Source organism: Elephas maximus, chromosome 8, assembly GCF_024166365.1.
Source record: "Elephas maximus indicus isolate mEleMax1 chromosome 8, mEleMax1 primary haplotype, whole genome shotgun sequence".
NCBI lineage: Eukaryota > Metazoa > Chordata > Mammalia > Proboscidea > Elephantidae > Elephas > Elephas maximus.
The window spans coordinates 87,511,689-87,531,610 of NC_064826.1; the positions used below are offsets into that span (position 1 = coordinate 87,511,689).

Sequence of the window (19,922 nt, forward strand, 5' to 3'; positions counted from 1 at the left end):
TGAAAAGCCTTCCTCCTATCTCTTGAGCTTCAAGGTGATTATCTGCAATCTTCTACCCCAAGCCACTGTTCTAACTTCTATCACCATATTTTAATTTTGCCTTTCTTGAACTTTATTCAGATAGAATGATTCAGTATTTTCACTTATGTATGTGTCTTCTTTTGCTTAAAATAATACCTTTAAGACTTATCCTTGTTATCACGTTTATCAGTGGCTTATTCTTTTTATTGCTGTGTAGTATCCCACTGTATGACTCTACTACAATTTGTTTATTGATTGTTCTGTAAATGAGTAAATGGACATTTGGGTTGTTTCTGATACTTGGCTATTATGAACAAGGCTGCTGTGAACATTCTGGTACTTGTCTTTTAGTAGACATAGGTATTCATTTGTTTAATGTATGTTTAGGTAATACTTTGCTAGGAAGACGATGCAATACTTCTGCAAAGTCCTCTTTCTATGTGAAGGGGTAGAGTGAGCTGGAAAGAAATGTCTTTCCAACTGTTGGTAGGAGAGAAGGCAGGGCATTTTCTGCTGTTCTTTAGGAGGCTGTGTTGTCAAGCCTTACACATTCCTGTGGCAGGACACTCAGGTATATGTCAGCCTCTAGAGAACTCCATACAACCGAGTACAAACAGTTTCCCCTCTTTCTCATCTCTTCAAAACCCCTGTGTGGTGGCAGGGACAGGCAGGGGAGGCTGCTCTCAGTTAAGAGGAATGAAATGAGTGGACTAATTTACACTAATATGTAAATTACTAATACTCTCCCCAACTTCAGAGATTTATCTGCCTTTTTATTTATTGTGTTTTAAGTGAAAGTTTACAGTTCAAGTCAGTCTCTCATACAAAAACGCATGCATACCTTGCTATGTAACCCTAGCTGCTCTCCCCGCAATGTGAATGCACACTCCCCCTCTCCACCCTGTATTCCCTGTGTCCATTCAACCAGTTCCTGTCCCCCTCTGCCTTCTCATCTCGCCTCCAGACAAGAGCTGCCCACATAGTCTCATGTGTCTCCTTGAGCCAAGAAGCCCACTCCTCACCAGCATCATTTTCTCTCTTGTAGTCCAGTCTAATCCCTGTCTGAAAAGTTGGCTTTGGGAATGGTTCCAGTCTTGGGCTAACGGAGGGTTTGGGGGCCATGAAATCTGCCTTTTTAAAAGAGAAAAATTATTAGCCCAAATGAATCAGTAATTAGGAGCACCTTTGTAAGCGTGAGAAATATTCTTGGTTTGACCTGGACTAAGTTAGGGTTATGTTTGAGGGGAGAGGATGTCAAGTTGGAAAGTTCAGCTCTTGTGGTCAGTGCCCCTCTCTTTCATCTGTTTCTTTATGGTGTTTTTTCTTCAGTTCTGTTTCTTCTAGCCCTATCTTTCTTCCTCCCTCACACATCTTCACAGTGGCCCTCCGTAGTGTGTTGTGTATGAAGGGAGGTGGTGGTCAGGCCCAGTATGCACTATGTCTGAGTCTAAGGTAGCACTTTCCCTAAATGCCACCAAAATAGTTGTGAGGCTAAAATTCTACAACTTTTTTTTTACTTGTTACTAGATTTTAAACCCTAAATTTGGTCTACTATCATCTTCATGACCGTAAATGGAACTAGTATGTTGTAGTTCAAGCTACCTTAAAAAATGGGGTGCTTATTGGAAGAACATTGCATGGGAACCCAGGAGGTTCGCTTAGGCCGCAGGGAAAGGCGAACTTGCAACTCGCTCTGGTTCCAGGGTGGTCCTGCAGATGTCAACTGCCAAGGCTGTCTCTTGTAGTTCAGCTTTTCTGGCTGCCAGTCTCTTTGGCTTTTAATATGTCACAAGGTCTTTTATCTACATTGCAGCCTCTGGGCCCTCAGAACTCCAAGCCTTTCATCATGATCTCTTCATCTTTCTCTCATCCCTGTCAGGCCTCAGTTCCCAAAGAGAACTGCCAGTTCTCAAGGTATTTCCTAGTCCAGATGCTGGGAGGGAACCATTGCCCGGCTCTTTTCATGCCAGGCTGCGCCTTAGGTACCTGGCCAGCCTGTGGATTGGCTTCTCTAGAGGTATCAGGAGAAGAGAGTACAAGATGATACAAACAGGGCTCCCTGTACAACTCCCCTTGAGCAGGAACCCTGGTCCGAAAGCTTCCCCCAAGGAGAATGAGGTCTGGGAAGACTTTGGCACTGCCACATACATGCCCAACGTAGGGCAAAGGATAGAGGGAGCCTCCAGAGCAAAGATAAGGAAAACTGGCACTAAGGTAAAATTTGAATTTAAAATTACCTCACCGAAGGAATATCCCCATGAGATGAAAGTAAGAAGTTGATTTTTTTTTTTTTTTAAGTAGGAAAATTGCTTAACATTTTAGGAGGAAATGAAACACAAAAACTGAAAGTAACTTTGTTTTGGGGGGGGGTATTATGAAAGTAATTGAACATATTAGGTTTTTTTTTTTAAATACATGTTTTTCTGACTTTAAAAGTAACAAATGTATTGTGAACTCTTGGAAAAATGAAGAAAAGAAGGAAGTAAAAACCAGTCATAATCCCACCACTCAGAAATGACCGCTGTTAACTTTGTGGTATATAGGCTGCAGTTCTTAAGTAAGGAAATAAACGAAATACCCTGACTCCTTTGACTCGCTTAGGTGCCAGCTTCAGTGTGGTTCTCCCTGGCTTTCCTGTTTGAGAGCCTGTCATCATCCAACAGCTTCAGATGTTCCATGGTCCAAATTTCCAGTCCCCAGTGTGGACTGATGTTCACCTTGGTCCAGTCGGCAGCAGATAGGAGGGAGGAGCAGAGCTAGCCTCCTGGGGACTGTGGGTAGGTCGGTTCTCTCACGAGAGATCTGGTGGGAGACTGTTAGGGGCATATCTGCTCCAGGATGGGAGTTCCAAATCACCTAGTGTGGATTTCTTATTTTTCAGATTGTTTGGGTCCTGTGCTGAAGATGTTTCCAGAACAACAGAAAGAGGTATGTCATCACAAATCCAAAAATAAATAAATAATCCCTGAGGGTACTTTGATATTAAAAACCGCAGCCAACCTCAGCCTTGACTTACCAGAGGTTAGTTCTTCGTTCACTACCCATAAATCTTTGGTGGAGAGTCAAGATATTGGGGGGCAGTCCTAGAGGAGGGCTATTGAAAAAACAAAATGTCTACCCTCCAGCACCCGTTCTCCCCACTCCTCTTCATTGGTGCATCCTCTGCCTTCATTTTTAGTTCCAATGACTGAGCTGTGGAGTCCTCTGTATAGCTCTTTCCCACCCACTGCTTGTAAGCAATGCCTTTCCTCGTGTCTCAGCATTTTTTCAGGCTCAGCCTCCCACCTTGTGCTCTTTTGGGTCTGCTTTCTTGGTTTTCTACTCCACTGCCTCATACCTGAATCCTCTCATTTTTGGGTAACACCCCGGGGGTAACTGCATGCTGTTAGTCTCACTTTTGCTCTGCCTCTTGTCTTTGGGATCTCTTGGGTTGATTTCACACAATGCGGACAAACCTGTTCCTTTCTGACAGCAGCCTGACCTCCCAGGCCTCCAACTCTAGCTTCTTGAGCTTCTGTCTGACTGGGAGAAGGCTAGGACCACCGTGGCACCAAACCTTTCCTGAAGATCCCTGCCCAGGAAGTCCCCACTTGCCCACCCTGACTACTGCAGTACTGCACACATGGTTGTCTGATGAGCCAAGGAAACTGCACATGGGTCTGTTCAGGGAGCACACATTCACACAGTCACATAGTCCTGGGCACACCTTGCCCAAGTTAAAGACACTAAACAATCTGTCTCAGAGACTTCTTCCTGAAACTCCTTTGCTAGATCTCAAATCCTTTCTTTCATCCTTACCTTTGAGTTCAGGCTCTCCTCAGTAGCCTAGCCCATTTCTACCCTTAATTCTAGGCTGGTCTCTCTCATTTTCAAAGGCAGTGGGTTTTTTTGTTTGTTTGCTTGTTTTGTTTTTAACTTTTTCTTGGGCTACAATATATTTACAGTAAAATGCATAAATGCTCTGATCTTATATGTACAACTTAATGGAGTTTTACCTATGTAAACATCTGTGCAGCCACCACTCAAATCAAGGTGTAGACATTTCTGGCACTGCAGCAGGTGCCCTTGTGCCCCTTTCCAGTCATCCCTCCTGCCTCTAACCCCAAGAGGTAACCCTACAGTACAAAGACCAAGCATACTTCCCCACTCCTGTCTTAGACAACATTGGGACCGAGATGTTTGCTCCAAGAAATACTGGCACTGGCCTGACACCACCAGGCAGCCTGTACCCAGGAAGCGGGGTCTGCCAGCACTATTCCCAAGGCATATTTTAAGTTTTTCTTTTGGGGGGAAGAAACTACCAATGAAAGCAGCAACGACGACTTTTTCCACCAGAAGAGGCTTTTTTTCCCCCTTTATTATAAACTCATTTTAGTTAATAAAAACTAGGCACAGATTTTAACCAACAACATAAACAAAGCCTTTAATTGACCTTGAAAAAATCCTTTATTCTAAATAATTACATAGTAATATCATAATAGCAAAGACTTCTTCCAGTTAAAAGAGGCTTTTGTTCCATTTGTTATAAAAACTCATTTCAGTTAATAAAAACTAGACACATTTTAACCAACTACATAAAAAAGCCATTATTGACCTTGAAGAAGTCCTTTATTGTAAATAATTACATAATAATATTGTAACATTAGAAAAACCAAGGCAAACCTGTCACCGTGGAGTCAATTCTGACTCCTAGTGACCCTATAGGACAGGGTAGAACTGCCCAATAGGGTTTCCAAGGAGCGTCTGGTGGATTTGAACTGCCAGCCTTTTGGTTAACAGCCAAGCTCTTAACCACAGTTCTTCAACTGAAAAGGAAAAAAAAAAAAACTACTGCAAGTAGAAAAGAGGTGTTATGTTCAGGAATTTACTTTATAGCCTCTGTCAGCAATAATTGAACATCACAAGGCTAGTTTATGGCTGTGTTGTTATTAGCTGCCATTGAGTGGGGCCCTGACTTATGGCAACCCATGCACAATGGGATCGAACTGTTGTGATCCATAAGGTTTTAATTGGCCGATTTTTGGAAATAGATTTCCAGACCTTTCTTCCTAGTCTGTGTTAGTCTGAAACCTGTTTAGTATATCATAGCAACACAAAAGCCACCACTGAGACTGGTGGTGGCTGTGCATGAGGTATATTGGCTGGGAATCGAACCTGGGTCTCTTTCAGGGAAGGTGAGAACTCTACCACTGAACAACCACTGCCCTAAGATTCTGGATATTCTATAATGTATTACTGTTCAACACGTATCAATCCATTTCCCATATGTAGCCAGGATGATGTCCTGGCTCTTAACTCTAAGTAGGTCCCTGTTGCTCCTAGAACAAAATCAAGCTCCTGAATGTGGTTTCTAGGGCCCTGCAGGATCTGAACCTGCCTTTTACTTCGGGCTCATCTCCTGCCACTCCCCACCCCAGTGCACCCCTCACCCCTCTCGTCCTGAGTTGATTTTGGAGTGTTGAGTTCCCTGTGTGCTTTCACACTCCTGGGCTTTCACAGGTATGTTTCCCTCTGCCTGGAGTGATCTCTCTTCCCCCAGCCTTCACACCACATTGACTGGCTAACACCTCCTTACCCTTCAGGCCTCAGCTTCCAAGTCAAGAAGAGGCTTTCCAAATTCCTCGGTTATAAAAGTTGTTTTCACCTTGCTGCCTACCCCAACAGCACCCTGTAGTCAATGCATGTTAGAAGTGCTTTAAACATCCTAGTGGTTGACTGGTTGTCAGTGGAAAACAACTCAGGTCCCACTTTATCATTTATGTAAAGGCCAAATTCAATATCACTGATTGTTCTAGAATCTAGATCAAGGGTGAGACGTGTGTAAACACTTTCCTCTTGGTGTCCACGGCAGACATTACTAATTAATCAGGAGGTTGGTACCTCATCTGAGATCTATTTACCATCCTTGTTCAAGATTTGAAAGGCTGGAGTGACATCTCGGTCCCACCTGATAGTGCCAGTGTAGAAGTTTGGTAATTCGGCTTCTTTTTTTTTTTATTAAAGATTTTGGGGGTGGGAGTCAAATGCAGTCTCTCTTGTTAAAATTTCTTTATTACTGTAATAAATCTAGAGAGATGAGAAAAGAAAGTAAGAATCTCCCATGTTAGTTAAACATCTTCCGTTTGTGCATTGGTTTGAATTCCCAGGAGAGCACTATCCCAGCTGATGGATTTTCCCCATAAAAAGGCCTTGGCATTGGGCCACTGTAAAATTAAAAAGAATTCAGATTCATCCGTGCATGCAACTTTAATTTACAATTAAAATATTATGGTTACATATTTTAATAAGAATAATTAGATGTACCCAACTGAATCAACTCTTCTGTTTAATGAGACAGAAACCAGATTCTAAATGAAAAGGCAGGTGGCTGTGACAGGGAACATGTTTCAGACAATGTCTTTTGTGGAGTCAGGCATTTTTGTTCTTTTTATATTCTTATGTCCAGAAGAAGCAATTTGATTTCAAGAACCCTTGCTCCAGCCACCCTGCTGGTGTAGTGATTAAGTGCTACGGCTGCTGACCAAGAGGTCGGCAGTTCATAACCCACTGGGCGCTCCTTGGAAACTCTATGGGGCAGTTCTACTCTGTCCTCTAGGGTTGCTATGAGTTGGTATCGACTCAATGGCAGTGTGTTTGGTTTTTTTTGGTTTGGCCCCAGCCGTGTTGAACTTATGTTCTGTGATGTGTGAAGAAGCAGTTTCCCCCTGCCGGACGGCCTGTTTCTTGGAGTCTGGCATTCTAGCCCATGTACCCGTTATGCTGCCGTTTCCCCCATAAGGGCACTGGGCTTGTTCCTCAACCCAGAGCCCACGTGGTGTAAATAGAATGGTTCTATCATGTCATAAAAGTCTCTGGGTGACACAAATGTTTTGTGCTTGACCACCCACCTAGAGGTTGGCTATTTGAACCCACCCAGTGGCACTGCAGGAGAAAGACCTGGCGATCGCTTCCGTAAAGGTTACAGCTAAAGAAACCCTATGGAGCAGTTCTGCTTTGTAACGCATGGGGTTGCCATGAGTTGGAATGAACCTGATGGCAGCAGGTTTGGTTTTTTTGCTTACCTGTGTCATGTGACCTGTAGGTTGGCCTGGAACCGCTTTTATGTGTGTGTTTGGGTGAGGTGGGGCATATCTTCCCAGCTATTCTGGATCATGATGACTGAATTCTACCTTTAGAAATTTATACCTTTAGGCTAAAGTTTTCTTTTCTCTTCCAAATGTACCTCCTTCATTCTGAGTGTAATACTAATTCTCAGGCAGCTATTGTCACCTTAAAAAAAAAAAATTAGTGACAGTAAATCCATCAGCTCCTTGGCAGGGGATTCTCTGAGTGGAGCAGGCCCAAGTGGGCTCCTGAAAGTTCCAGGGAGCATGAGGACCCCACCACCGAGGGAGGAGACAGGACCCTACAGGGAGAGATGAGAGAGATGTGCTGCCATTTTGGGTGTGTTGTCTCTAAGTTTAGCATTTATATGTTCAAGATAATGCTTATGTTGACTGATGATAACATTCTGTACTTCCCCTAGGAAAGCATGATTTTCATGTTGGGAAACTGATTAGAACTGACTGGGCTGGGTACCAGTGAATATCATTTAAAAATATTCCCATACCCAGGGCTTCCACCTGGTGTCCTGGGATGCCGGAGACTTTGAGGAGAAGCGACAGAACACTCTCCCACTCTCCCAGACCTAAATTTGTTGCCTTGTTCTTTCCCACGTCTTCCCTTCCTCCCTCTCCCCTTCCCCCCTTCCTTCTCTCCCTCCCTTCCTTTCTTTTACTTTTTAGTTTTAATGTTTTATTATGAAAAGTTTAAACACACACAAAGCAGATATCAGTACCAGTTGCCGCTCTGACTCATGGCGACCTCATGTGTATCAGAGTAGAGCTGGACTCTATGGGGTTTTCAGTTTTTTGGAAGTAGATGGCAGACCTTTCTTCCAAGGTGCCTCTGGGTTCAAACCTCCAACCTTTCAGTTAGGAGCTGAGCATGTTACCTTTTGTACCACCTGTACCCATGACTCAGCTTCAGCAATTATTAACTGATGACCAAACTCTCCCCTCCCCCAGATCCTCTTACTACCATTCACTAAATAATTTTGAAACAAATTCTAGACATCGTATAATTTCATCTGTAAATATTTCAGTATCTCTAAAAAATGACCCTTTTTAGAAACAAACCACATTACCGCATCTTCAATAATTAACATTAATTCCTTCATATCATCAAATATTCAGTTAGTGTTCAAGTTTCCCTGATTATTTTGAAAAATATGTGTACAATTGGTTGTTTGAGTCATGATCCAAATAAGGCCCACGCATTGCATTTGGTTGATACTTTGCTTAAGTCTTTTATCCTCCTTTTTCCGTTTTGCAGTTTATTTATTGAAGAAACTGCATCTTTTGTCCTATTGAGTTTATCACATTCTGGTTCTTGCTGATTGCATCCATGTGGTGTAATTTAACACAGCTTGGCAATTATTTCTTGTTGCAAATAATTTTTTTTCATTGTACTTTTCCTAATATGTTTTGAGATACACAAGCAGAATTCTCCTTAATTTTGGGCACTACATGTGTAAAGAAACTTGCAACATTATGAACTTTTATGTCATGTAAAAGGCAGGCCTAGCTGAATCTCATCCATAGCTGTTTACCCTGAAGTAATAAAAGCTTTCTTAAAAGCTATCCTTCAAAACCACCAGGGGATGGCATTTAAACACACTTTAAGCTGTAAAATGGCAAGTAACATCCCTAATAGTATGTCTTTAAGGCTATTTGTCATAACTGTAATCGACTCGAGGGCACTGGGTGGGTGGGTGGTTATTAGGAAATAAAGGAAAGTTACTTGGTAATTCCATCTGCTTTTCAAGTTATTTGTAAAGGAAGTAGTGGGTGAAATGGGCTGGATTTTAGTTTCAAGATTGATTGTCATTGGGAGGAATGTCATGAATTGAATTGTGTTCCCCTCAAAATGTGTGTATCAGTTTGGCTGGGTCATGATCGCTGGTATTGTGTGGTGTTCCTATATGTTGTAAATCCTGCCTCTGTGACGTTAATGAGGGAGGATGGGCAGCAGTTGTGTTAGTGAGGCAGGACTCAATCTACAGGATTGGATTGTGTCTTGGTACAGTCTCTTGAGATATAAAAGACGTGAGCAGAGAGTGGAGGGGGGCGGGGGAGACGGACCTCATACCACCAAGAAAGCAGTGCCAGGAGCACAGTGCATCATTTGGACCCGGGGTCCCTCGGTGGAGAAGCTCCTAGTCCGGGGGAAGATTGATGAGAAAGCCAACAGAGAGAGTCTTCCCCTGGAGCTGACACCCTGAATTTGGACTTTTAGCTTACTTTACTCTGAAGAAATAAATTTCTCTTAGTTGAAGCCATCTACATATGGTATTTCTGTTACAGCAGCACTGGATGACTAACATGGGGGGTAGGGAAGGGAGTTAGGGGGGTTGGGGACCTGAATAGCACCCTGCTAAATAAGACATCGGTTAGATTCTGTAGTTGTTGGCTGTGTAAAGCAATGCCTAGCGCATAATTGGTACATAAGTCATTTTAATTGAATGAATGAGTCTCCAGTTTAAATACATAAACACATTAAACACTGCTTTGGAATTAAAAAAAAAAAAAATCCTGAGAAAGTAAGAACAAAATGAAACAGCTTTGCATTTTTGTGATAGAAAATGTAATCTTTGTCAAATTTCTTATCTAAACTATGAAAAATTAATACTTAGTACCTAGAGAGGTTCTGCGTTACTAGCTTTTCTCTGTATTCATCTTTTTATAATCTTTGAGTAAATATTTTTATAGCTAGCACGTAATCACTTTTACTGAGCTATAAAGTATATTGAAGCTAGAAGAGAGTAGAGACTGTTTTACTCTGGCAAAAAGGGAAACATTCCTGAAGAAAAATTAACACTACCAAATGAACTTTAAAAAAAAAACTTTGGTGGAGATTTTTTTGTTTTATAATTGCCTTGAAGCCAAGTCTTGCCTTCTTAAAATGCACTGAATTTTGAATCACTGGTTAAAATATAAGTTTCTGTCTCTCTCTTTGTTCACTTTTTTTTTTTTTAATATTTATAAATACCCAGGAATTTGAAAGAAATGTCCAGGGAGGTCCCATGTACCTTTCTCAGTCTTCCCAGTGTTAACATCTTGCATAATTATAGTGCAATGTCAATACCAGGAAATTGACATTGGTACAGTTTATAGCGTTTATACATGCACTCTGTGTGTGTGCGCGTTTGTGTGTGTGAAATTTTATCAGATGTGTTGATGTTGTTGTTAGGTGCCACCGAGTCAGTTCCAGCTCATATCAACCCTGTGTACAACAGAACGAAACACTGCCCAGTCCTGTGCCATCCTGAGAATCATTGTTATGCTTGAGCCCATAGTTTTAGCCACTGTGTTAGTCCATCTCATTGGGTATCTTCCTCTTTTTCGCTGACTGCTTTACCAAGCATGATGTCCTTCTCCAGGGCCTGGTCCCTCCTGATAAGATGTCCAACGTATGTGAGACAAGCTCTTGCCATCCTTGCTTTCAAAGAGCATTCTGGCTGTACTTCTTCCAAGACAGATTTGTTTGTTCTGTTCTGGCAGTCCATGTTATATTCAGTATTCTTTGCCAACACCGTAATTCAGATGCATCAATTCCTCTTTGATCTTCCTTATGCATCATCCAGCTTTCACATGCATATGAGGCAGTTGAAAATACTATGGCTTAGGTCAGGCTCACCTTAGTCCTCAAGGTGACATCTTTGCTTTTTAACACTTTAAAGAGGTCTTTTGTAGCAGATTTGCCCAACGCAATGCATCATTTGATTTCTTGACTGCTGCTTCCTGGGCATTAATTGTGGATCCAAGTCAAATGAAATGCTTGACAACTTCAATCTTTTCTTTGTTTATCATGATGCTGCTTATTGGTCCAGTTGTGAGGATTTTTGTTTTCTTTATGCTGAGGTATAATCCATACTGAAGGCTGTAGTCTATGATCTTCAGCAGTAAGTGCTTTAGTCCTCTTCGATTTCAGCAAGCAAGATTGTGTCATCTGCGTATTGCAGGTTGTCGGTGAGCCTTCCTCCAATCCTGATGTCATGTTCTTTTTTCATTTAGTTCAGCTTCTCAGATTATTTGCTCAGTATACAGATTGAATAAGTATGGTGAAAGGATACAACCTTAGCGCATACCTGTCCTGACTTTAAACCACGCAGTATCCCCTTGTTCTGTTTGAACGACTGTCTCTTGGTCTACATACAGGTTCCTGAGGAGAACAATTAAGTGTTCTGAAATTCCCGTTCTTCACAGTGTTATCCATAATTTGTCATGATCCACACATCAAATGCCTTTGCATAGTCAATAAAGCACAGGATAACATCTTTCTGGTATTCTCTGCTTTCAGCCAGGATCCATCTGACATCAGCAGTGATATCCTTTGTTCCATGTCCTCTTCTGAATCTGGCTTGTATTTCTGGCAGTTCCCTGTCCATGTACTGCTATAACCACTTTTTTTTTTTTTTTTAATTGTGCTTTAAGGGAAAGTTATAACCGCTTTTGAATGACCTTCAGCAAAATTTTACTTGAGTGTGATATTAATGATATTATTCGATAATTTCCACATTTGGTTGGGTCACCTTTCTTTGGAACGGGCACAGATATGGATCTCTTCCCGTCAGCTGGTCGGGTAGCCGTCTTCCAAAGTTCTTGGCATAGATGAGTGAGCACCTCCAGCGCTGCATCTGTTTGTTGGAACATCTCAGTTGGTATTTTGTCAATTCTGTTTCACCAGTACTTTCATTGCAGCTTGGACTTCTTCCTTCAGTATCATCAGCTCTTGATCATATGCTGCGTCCGGAAATGGTTGAACGTCGACCATTCCTTTTTTGGTACAGTGACTCTGTGTATTCCCTCCATCTTCTTTTGATGCTTGCTGCATCGTGTAATATTTTCCCCATAGAATTGTTCAGTGTTGTAACTTGAGGCTTGAATTTTTTCTTCAGTTCCTTCAGCTTGCGAAATGTCAAGCATGTACTTTCCCTTTTGGTTTTCTAACTCCAGGTCTTTGCACATTTCATTGTAATACTTTGTCTTCTCAAGCCACCCTTTGAAATGTTCTGTTCAGCTCTTTTGCTTCATCATTTGTTCCTTTCGCTTTAGTACTCTGTTCAAGAACAAGTTTCAGAGCCTCTTCTGACATCCACTTTAGTCTTTTTTTTTCTTTTCTGTCTTTTTAATGACCTTTTGCGTTTTTCACATGTTTTCATTCCATAACTCGTCTGGTGTTCAGTCACTAGTGTTTAATGCGTCACATCGGTTCTTGAGATGGTCTCGAAATTCAGATGGAATATACTCAAGGTTGTACTTTAGCTCTTGTGGACTTGTTCTAATTTTCTGCAGCTTCAACTTCAACTTGCATATGAGCAATTGATAGTCTGTTCTGCAATCAGTCCCTGGCCTTGTTCTGACTGATGATATTGAACTTTTCCATTCTCTCCTTGATTGCTGTGTATCTCACCTGGCAAGGTCCACATGTATTGTTGCCGTTTATGCTGGTGAAAAAAGGTATTTGCAATGAGGAAGGCATTGGTCTTGGCAAAATTCCGGCTTCCTTTCTATCACAAAGGCCATATTTTCCAACTACTATTCCTTCTTTGTTTCCAGCATTCGCATTTCAATAACCAGTAACTATCAATGAATCTTGATTGCATGCTTGATCAATTTCAGACTGCAGAAGTTGGTAAAAATCTTCAATTTCCTCATCTTTGGTGTTAGTGGTTGGTGTGTAAATTTGAATAATAGTTGTATGAACTGGTCTTTCTTGTTGACATATAGATATTATCCTATCACTGAGAGCATCATACTTCAGGATAGATCTTGAAATGCTTTTTTTTTTTTTTTAATAATTTTTATTGTGCTTTAAGTGAACGTTTACAAATGAAGTCAATCTGTCACATATAAGCTTATATACACCTTATTCCATACTCCCACTTACTCTCCCCCTAATGAATCAGCCTGCTCCCTCCTTCCAGTCTCTCCTTTCATGACGATTTTGTCAGTTTCTAACCCTCTCTACCCTCCCATCTCCCCTCCAGACAGGAGATGCCAACACAGTCTTAAGTGTCCACCTGATACTAGTAGCTCACTCTTCATCAGCATCTCTCTCCAACCCATTGTCCAGTCCCTTCCATGTCTGATGAGTTGTCTTCGGGAATGGTTCCTGTCCTGGGCCAACAGAAGGTTTGGGGACCATGACCGCCGGGATTCCTCTAGTCTCAGTCAGACCATTAAGTCTGGTGTTTTTATGAGAATTTGGGGTCTTGCATACCACTGTTCTCCTGCTCCCTCAGGGGTTCTCTGTTGTGCTCCCTGTCAGGGCAGTCATCAATTGTGGCCGGGCACCATCTAGTTCTTCTAGTCTCAGGATGATGTAAGTCTCTGGTTCCTGTGGCCCTTTCTGTCTCTTGGTCTCATAGTTATCATGTGACCTTGGTGTTCTTCATTCTCCTTTGCTCCAGGTGGGTTGAGACCAATTGATGCATCTTAGATGGCCGCTTGTCAGCATTTAAGACCCCAGACGCCACACTTCAAAGTGGGATGCAGAATGTTTGAAATGCTTTTTTTAACGAAGAGTACAACACCATTTGTCTTCAAGTTGTCACTCCTGGCATAGTATCCCATGTGATTGTCCAGTTCAAAGTGGCCAATACCAGGCCATTTCAGCTCACCAATGCCTAGGATATCTATGTTTATGTGTTACATTTCATGTGTGTAGTTTCGTGTAAACATCGTCACAATCAACATACATAACTTTGCCATCATCACATGGCTCCTTCCTGCTACCCCTTTATAACCACACTCACCTCCCTCACCCATTGTTAACCTCTGGCAACCACTAATCTTTTCTCCATCTCTATAATTATGTTATTGCACAATTGTTATGTAAATAGAATCCTGCAGTACAGTACTTTTGAAACTGGCTGTTTTCACTCAGTACAATTCTCTTGAGGTTCATCCAAGTTGTTGCAAGAGTGTAATTGCCAGGTCACATGGTAAGTTCATTTTTAGTTTTAAAAGAAACTGCCAAACTGTTTTCCAGAAGGGCTGTACCATTTTACATTCCCACCAGCAATGTATGAGTGATCCAGTTTCTAGTGGTATTATTACTATTTTTTATTTTATCCAGTGTGATAAGTGTGTAGTGGTATGTCATTGTGGATTTAATTTGCATTTCCCTAATGGCTAATGATGTTGAACATCTTTTCATGTGTTTTTCATCCGTATATCCTCTTTGGTGAAATGTCTCTTCCCCATTTTCTAGTTGAATTGTTTTCCTTTTTTAATATTGAGTTTTGAGAGTTCTTTATATATTCTAGATATAATTCCTTTGTGGGATATGTGATTTACACACATTTTCTTCCAGTCTGTAATTTGCCTTTTCATCTTTTTCACAAGTTCTTTTGCAGAACAAAAGTTTTTAATTTTGATAAGGCCCACTTTTTCCTTTTATGGATTGTGCTTTTGGTATCAAGTCTAAGAACTCTTCGTCTAGTCCTAGGTCTCAAAAATTTTTTTCTAGGTTTTTTCCTAAAAGTTTTATGTTTTACATTTAAACCTGTGATCCATTTTGAGTTCACTTTTGTATAAGGTGTAAGGTTTAGGTCAAAGTTCAGTTTTGGGCCTATGGATGTCCAGTTGCTCAGGCAACATTTGTTGAAAAGGCATTCCCCCTCCACTGAATTGTATATGTACCTTTGTCAAAAATAACTGGACATATTTGTGTAGGTCTATTTCTGGGTTCTATATTCTGTTCCATTGATTTGTGTGTCCATCCCTTCACCAGTACCATACTGCCTTGATTAGTGTAGCTGTATAATAAGCCTTAGAATCCAGAGGAGGTATTCTTTCTTCATTCTTATTTTTCGGAATTGTTTAGGCTGTTCTGGAGCCCTGGTGACACGGCGGTTAAGAGCCCAATACTGACCAAAAAGTCAGCAGTTCGAATGTGCCAGCCACTCTTTGGAAATCCCATGGGGAAGTTCTTCTCCATCCTATAGGGTCTCTGTGAGTCAGAATTGACTCAACGGCATTGTGTTTGATTTTAATATAGGGTCTTTCCCTTTCCATATAAATTTTAGGATAAGCTCACGTATGTCTTCATAAGATCTCGTTGGGATTTTGATAGGAATTGTGTTAAGCCTATAAGTCAATTTAGAGAGAATTTTTTTCTTTACTATGTTGAGTCTTCCAAACCATAAACATGGTATGTCTCTCCAATTATTTAGGTCTTTGATTTATTTCAACATCATCTTAAAATTTTCAGCACACAAATCCTGTACCTTCTTTGCTTTTTTAAATATTTTTTGTAATTAATTTTTTGAGTAATTCTCAAATATTTAATAAGCACATATGTGCCTTTTTTTTTTTTTTTTTTTTTTACTGTGCTTGGTGCTAGAAATATAAAATGAAACACAAATCCTTTGCGAGGTTCAGGGGACAGAGTTTGAACTGGTATTTTAGCTAGTAGCAAAGTAGATAATTTTTTCCCTCTGAAACAACATGGTCTTTGTTCTCTAAACAGCACAGTAACAGTGAAATTGGAAATTGTCTATGACTTATTGCTAAAAAGCCACTAAATATAACATGTTTGACAGCGTAGGCTTTGGAGCAAGGCAGACTTGAGTTTGAAACCAAGCTCAGCCACTTACTGGCCATTTGACTTTGGGAAAATTGCTTAAGCTTTAGAAGCCTCGTTTTTCTTATCTATAAAATTGGATGATAATTTTCCTGTAGAATTGTTGTTTTTCTTTCAAAGATATTTTGTTGTGTTTCAGGTGAAGGTTTACACAGCAATTTTGGTTCCCATTTAACAATTTTTTAATACAAATTTTTCTGTGATGTTGGCTACATTTTCCGTAATGTCACCATCTCATTATTTCTATTCTGTTTGTTCTGTTTCCATTTAGCTTTCCTGCCCCTCCTTACTGTCTCATATTTGCTTTAGGGTAAACGTTGACTCTTTGGTCTCTCATAATTGATTGTTTAAGGGAACGCAGTACTCATGAGTGATATTATATATTTGCCAATCTACTATTGGCATTGGTTTAATCTAGTATTTGGCTGAAAGGTGACCTCCAGGAGTAGCTTTAGTTCCACGTTCAAAGGGTATCATAGCGCAATAGTCTCAGGGGTTCCTCTAGTCTCTGTTGGTCCAGTAACTTTGGCCTTTTTTAGGAATTTGAGTTTTGTTCTATATTTTTCTCCCATTTTACCAGGAACTTCTTTTGTGTCCCTGGTCAGAATGGCCAGTAGTGGTAGCCGGGCATAATGTCCTCAAGATTAATCCATGTTATGTTTCATGAACTCCTCATTATTCTTTATACTTGCCTAGTATTCCATTGTATGTATGTACCTCAATTTGTTTATCTATTCACCCGTTGATGGACACTTGGGTTGTTTCCATCTTTTTGCTATTATGAATAATGCTGCAGTGAACATAGGTGTGCATACGTCTAGGGTTGTGTTAAGAATGAACGGAAAGCACACGTGAAATGTTTAGTATAGTGCCTGGCACATGTCAATGCCCTATGCAGTACACCTACTCCTCACTTATTGACATGGTTAGGTTCCAAAGACCACATCTTTATGCGAAAACCAGCATTATGGGAAAATGGAGGATGACTACCTCAGATCACAAAAATGGAGGATTTCTACATTACTACATAACTGCCAAATTACATCATCACATAAGCCAAATTACATCATTACATAACTGTTAAACCACTGAGAATCATGGTCCAGTCAAGTTGACATATGACCTTAACCATCATTGCTGAGAGGCCAGCATTGCTGTCGCCTCTCACCTCGGCATTCATTACTGCCAGACATACATCATTAATGTGCAAAAATAGTCAGATAATATATTTCTTACTGTTGTTAAATGTGAAGTGTCAGATGATGAGGTAGTCGATAAGCGAGGAATAGGTGTACAGCTATTCTTCTTATTAATTTTGCCTCATGTTAAAATCAGTTGCCTTCAAGTCAGTTCCAATCCATGGTGACCCATGTATGTCAGAGTGGAGCTGTATGTACTTCATAGGGTTTTCAGCAGTTGATTTTTCAGCAGTAGGTCACCAGGCCTTCCTTCTCAGGGGCCTCTGGGTAGACCCAAACCTCCAACGTTTTGGTTAGCAGCTGAGTGCCTTTATCATTTGCACAACCCAGGGACACTTCACCTTGTATTAGGGATAAGAAAAAAAAGACAAAGTAGAAATGAATCAAGATTGAACCTCAGGTTGTGAATGGGAAAACAGGGTACACTGAAATCAAAGAGTGGTTATTATAAGAGAACACTGGAGTTAGATTTTCAGAGTCTAGCCGTCTCTCTTCAGAAGCCTGTTTTACATGGAGAACAGTAGGGATCGGTTAGTTTAAATTTTTAATTCCACTTTGCCTGGCTTTTTCTTTCACACTAGATGTAGTCATTAGGCCCAAGAAGTCATTAAAGTGTTTAATAAGGTTATTAAATTGACTAACTGCTGCTGCGGAGGCAATTTTCATAGGAAATCCATATGATTCTAGGTATGGAACTCCAGAGATGTCCTCTGTGGCTGACAGGCTGTCAGCGTTGCTTTGAAGGATGGTGAGCAGCATCGTGAGGGATGTGTCTAATTAAGGGATTGTAGGTGAACCTTGGCTTCCTGGGTGTGCTGTTCATAGCTGGAAGTGTGGTGAAACTTCACTAATTCCTACTAATTGCAGGGTGGGGGAAGGGAGACCCCTCAGAATTATAGAATATTTTAAAATAAATGTACTTTTATTACTTTCAAGTACATATTTTAACTCCAAGTAGGCTAACAAATTGTTGTCTGGCACATGCCTTAAGGGACCTTAACATCACTAAGTTACCGACGCTATCAGAGTGATTTTCGATTATTTCTATGTAAATAGGTGCTTCTGAAGTCCTTTAGGGTGCTTGGAAACAGTTTGTTCTCATAGATCTTAAACATTGCTCTTGTAGCCTTATGCTGTTAATTGGCACACCCTTAGAGGAATGGGTTTGTTAAGATAAACTTTACGCCAGCTGCTAAAAAAAAAACTTATAATTAATTCATAGAGTCCAAGAACCCAACTGGATGAGGTTTTAATTTCAATAAAAGTTTGATCTCTTTCCCCTGAAATCATTCATTCATGCCTGCATTTATTCATTTAGTGATATTAATGGGGTGCATTGGATGTGCTGGGCAATCAAGTCTCACAAGACAGCCTTGCCCTAAAGGAGCTTAGCACCTGGTAGAGGAGGCCTACAGGTAACTGCAGCACAGTACAGCATGGTGAGTAGGGACTTGACCAAGGCATGACTCAAAGCATGAGGGGCTGAGCAGAGGGTCCAATAAATCAGACTGGGTGAATCTTAGAAGGATTTCCAGAGGGAACAGTGACCAAGTTGAATTTTCAAAAATGAATTAAAGTTAGCAAAAAACAAAAAAGAAAGAAAAGGAAAAAAAGCAGGAGGTGGAGTGGGGACAGCAGTCTAGGCAGAGGGAACAGCATGTTGTATCTGGGGACCTGAGCTTGGATTTTGGAGCAAGGTGGAGTAAGACTCATGGAAGGTTATGTGTGCTACTTAAGGAGTTTGAACTTGCTCATGAAGATTATGGGGGGAGGCTCTGAAGGATTATCAGCAGGGAAGTGACATCCTCAGGTGTGTGCTTCGAAGCCATTCTTGTCGTAGTGCACAGGGATGAATTGGATAAGGGCCCGAGGATCAATTAGCAGCTCTTGCATTGATGCTGAGCGAGAGGTCCTTGAACCAAGGCAGTGGCAGAGGAAATAGAGTTGCAGGTGGTTCAAAGGAGGGTGAATCTGAAGGTCTTGATCAGGGTGGATTTGGGGGGCAAATCAAAGAGAGGAGCGACCAGGGTAACTGGGCTGTAGCTGGGTTATTAGGGTTATTGTGGATGTCTGTCACTGAGATGAGCAGTGTGATGTGGAGAGAGGGCCGTGGACTCCACTCTGAGTGCTTGTGGGTCTTCCGAGTGGGGCTGTCGAAGCAAGAAGCCAGATGTGGGAGAGATGTCTGAGCTGGGATGGAGAGGCAGTTGATGGTTTCAACAACCACCTCAGCTCACATGGGGTAGTTAAAACCATGTGTTTGGATGATGTCACCCTGGAATTTCAACAAGGTGTGAAGATCAGCATCTGGGGATGACTCTTGGGGTCATAGCAATGCTTAAGGGAATGGAGAAAGCAGAAGAGTTTGCCAGTCACAAAAGAATTGTGATATTCAGCACTCCAACCAAGTTAACAAAGGTTTTCAGGATGGGAAAACATATTTGAAGTCTTAGCACAGCAGTTAGTTTTCAGTGTGGCATTTAAAATGCATTGCTGTGTTCTTAGAAGACATTTTCTTACCAGCATGGTTTTAGAATATGTATTCAACGTATCCTTCCCTAGATAATGATTAGAGTTCAGGAGCAATAATAACGGTAGGCTTCAAGAATTCTAACCCATTGAGATGAGGAAAATAGATTCTTTGCCTTAATTTGGTATTATGCTGCCCATTCCTTCTACAGATATTATGAAGTGCCTGCTCTGAGCAAGCACTTTAGGTCACTCTGCTTTTCCCTGCAAAACTACAGTGTTAGAGTGTTTGCTGTTGGGTTCTTAAATTAGCAATTTATACTTTAATAAAGGTATACAGTTGGTTTAGCTTCTCTTAACTGATTATTGCCAGTGTCTGTGGGAAGACTTCAATGCTTTGGCTTCATAAGCTTTTTCCTTTCTATATAACACTATTTTACACTCATATAGCACTTTATAAAAATTTTCCTAGTGCTTACATGTGTATTTTATAGTTTGATCCTCCTAACAAACAGCTGAATCCCTGGTGGTACAACAGTTAGA

General features: G+C 41.0%; 1 protein-coding gene across 4 annotated transcripts in view; it reads left to right on the top strand.

Annotated features, from left to right (window-relative positions):
- SNX10 (sorting nexin 10) overlaps window positions 1–19,922 on the top strand; it is a 99,387-nt gene that overhangs the window by 61,639 nt on the left and 17,826 nt on the right. For all 4 annotated transcript variants that reach the window (XM_049894446.1, XM_049894444.1, XM_049894447.1 and 1 more), the window contains one exon: window positions 2,903–2,949. In XM_049894446.1, the coding sequence (XP_049750403.1) occupies window positions 2,926–2,949 (24 nt within the window). In that variant the 5' untranslated portion in view covers window positions 2,903–2,925. The remainder of the gene's footprint in view (window positions 1–2,902; window positions 2,950–19,922) is intronic.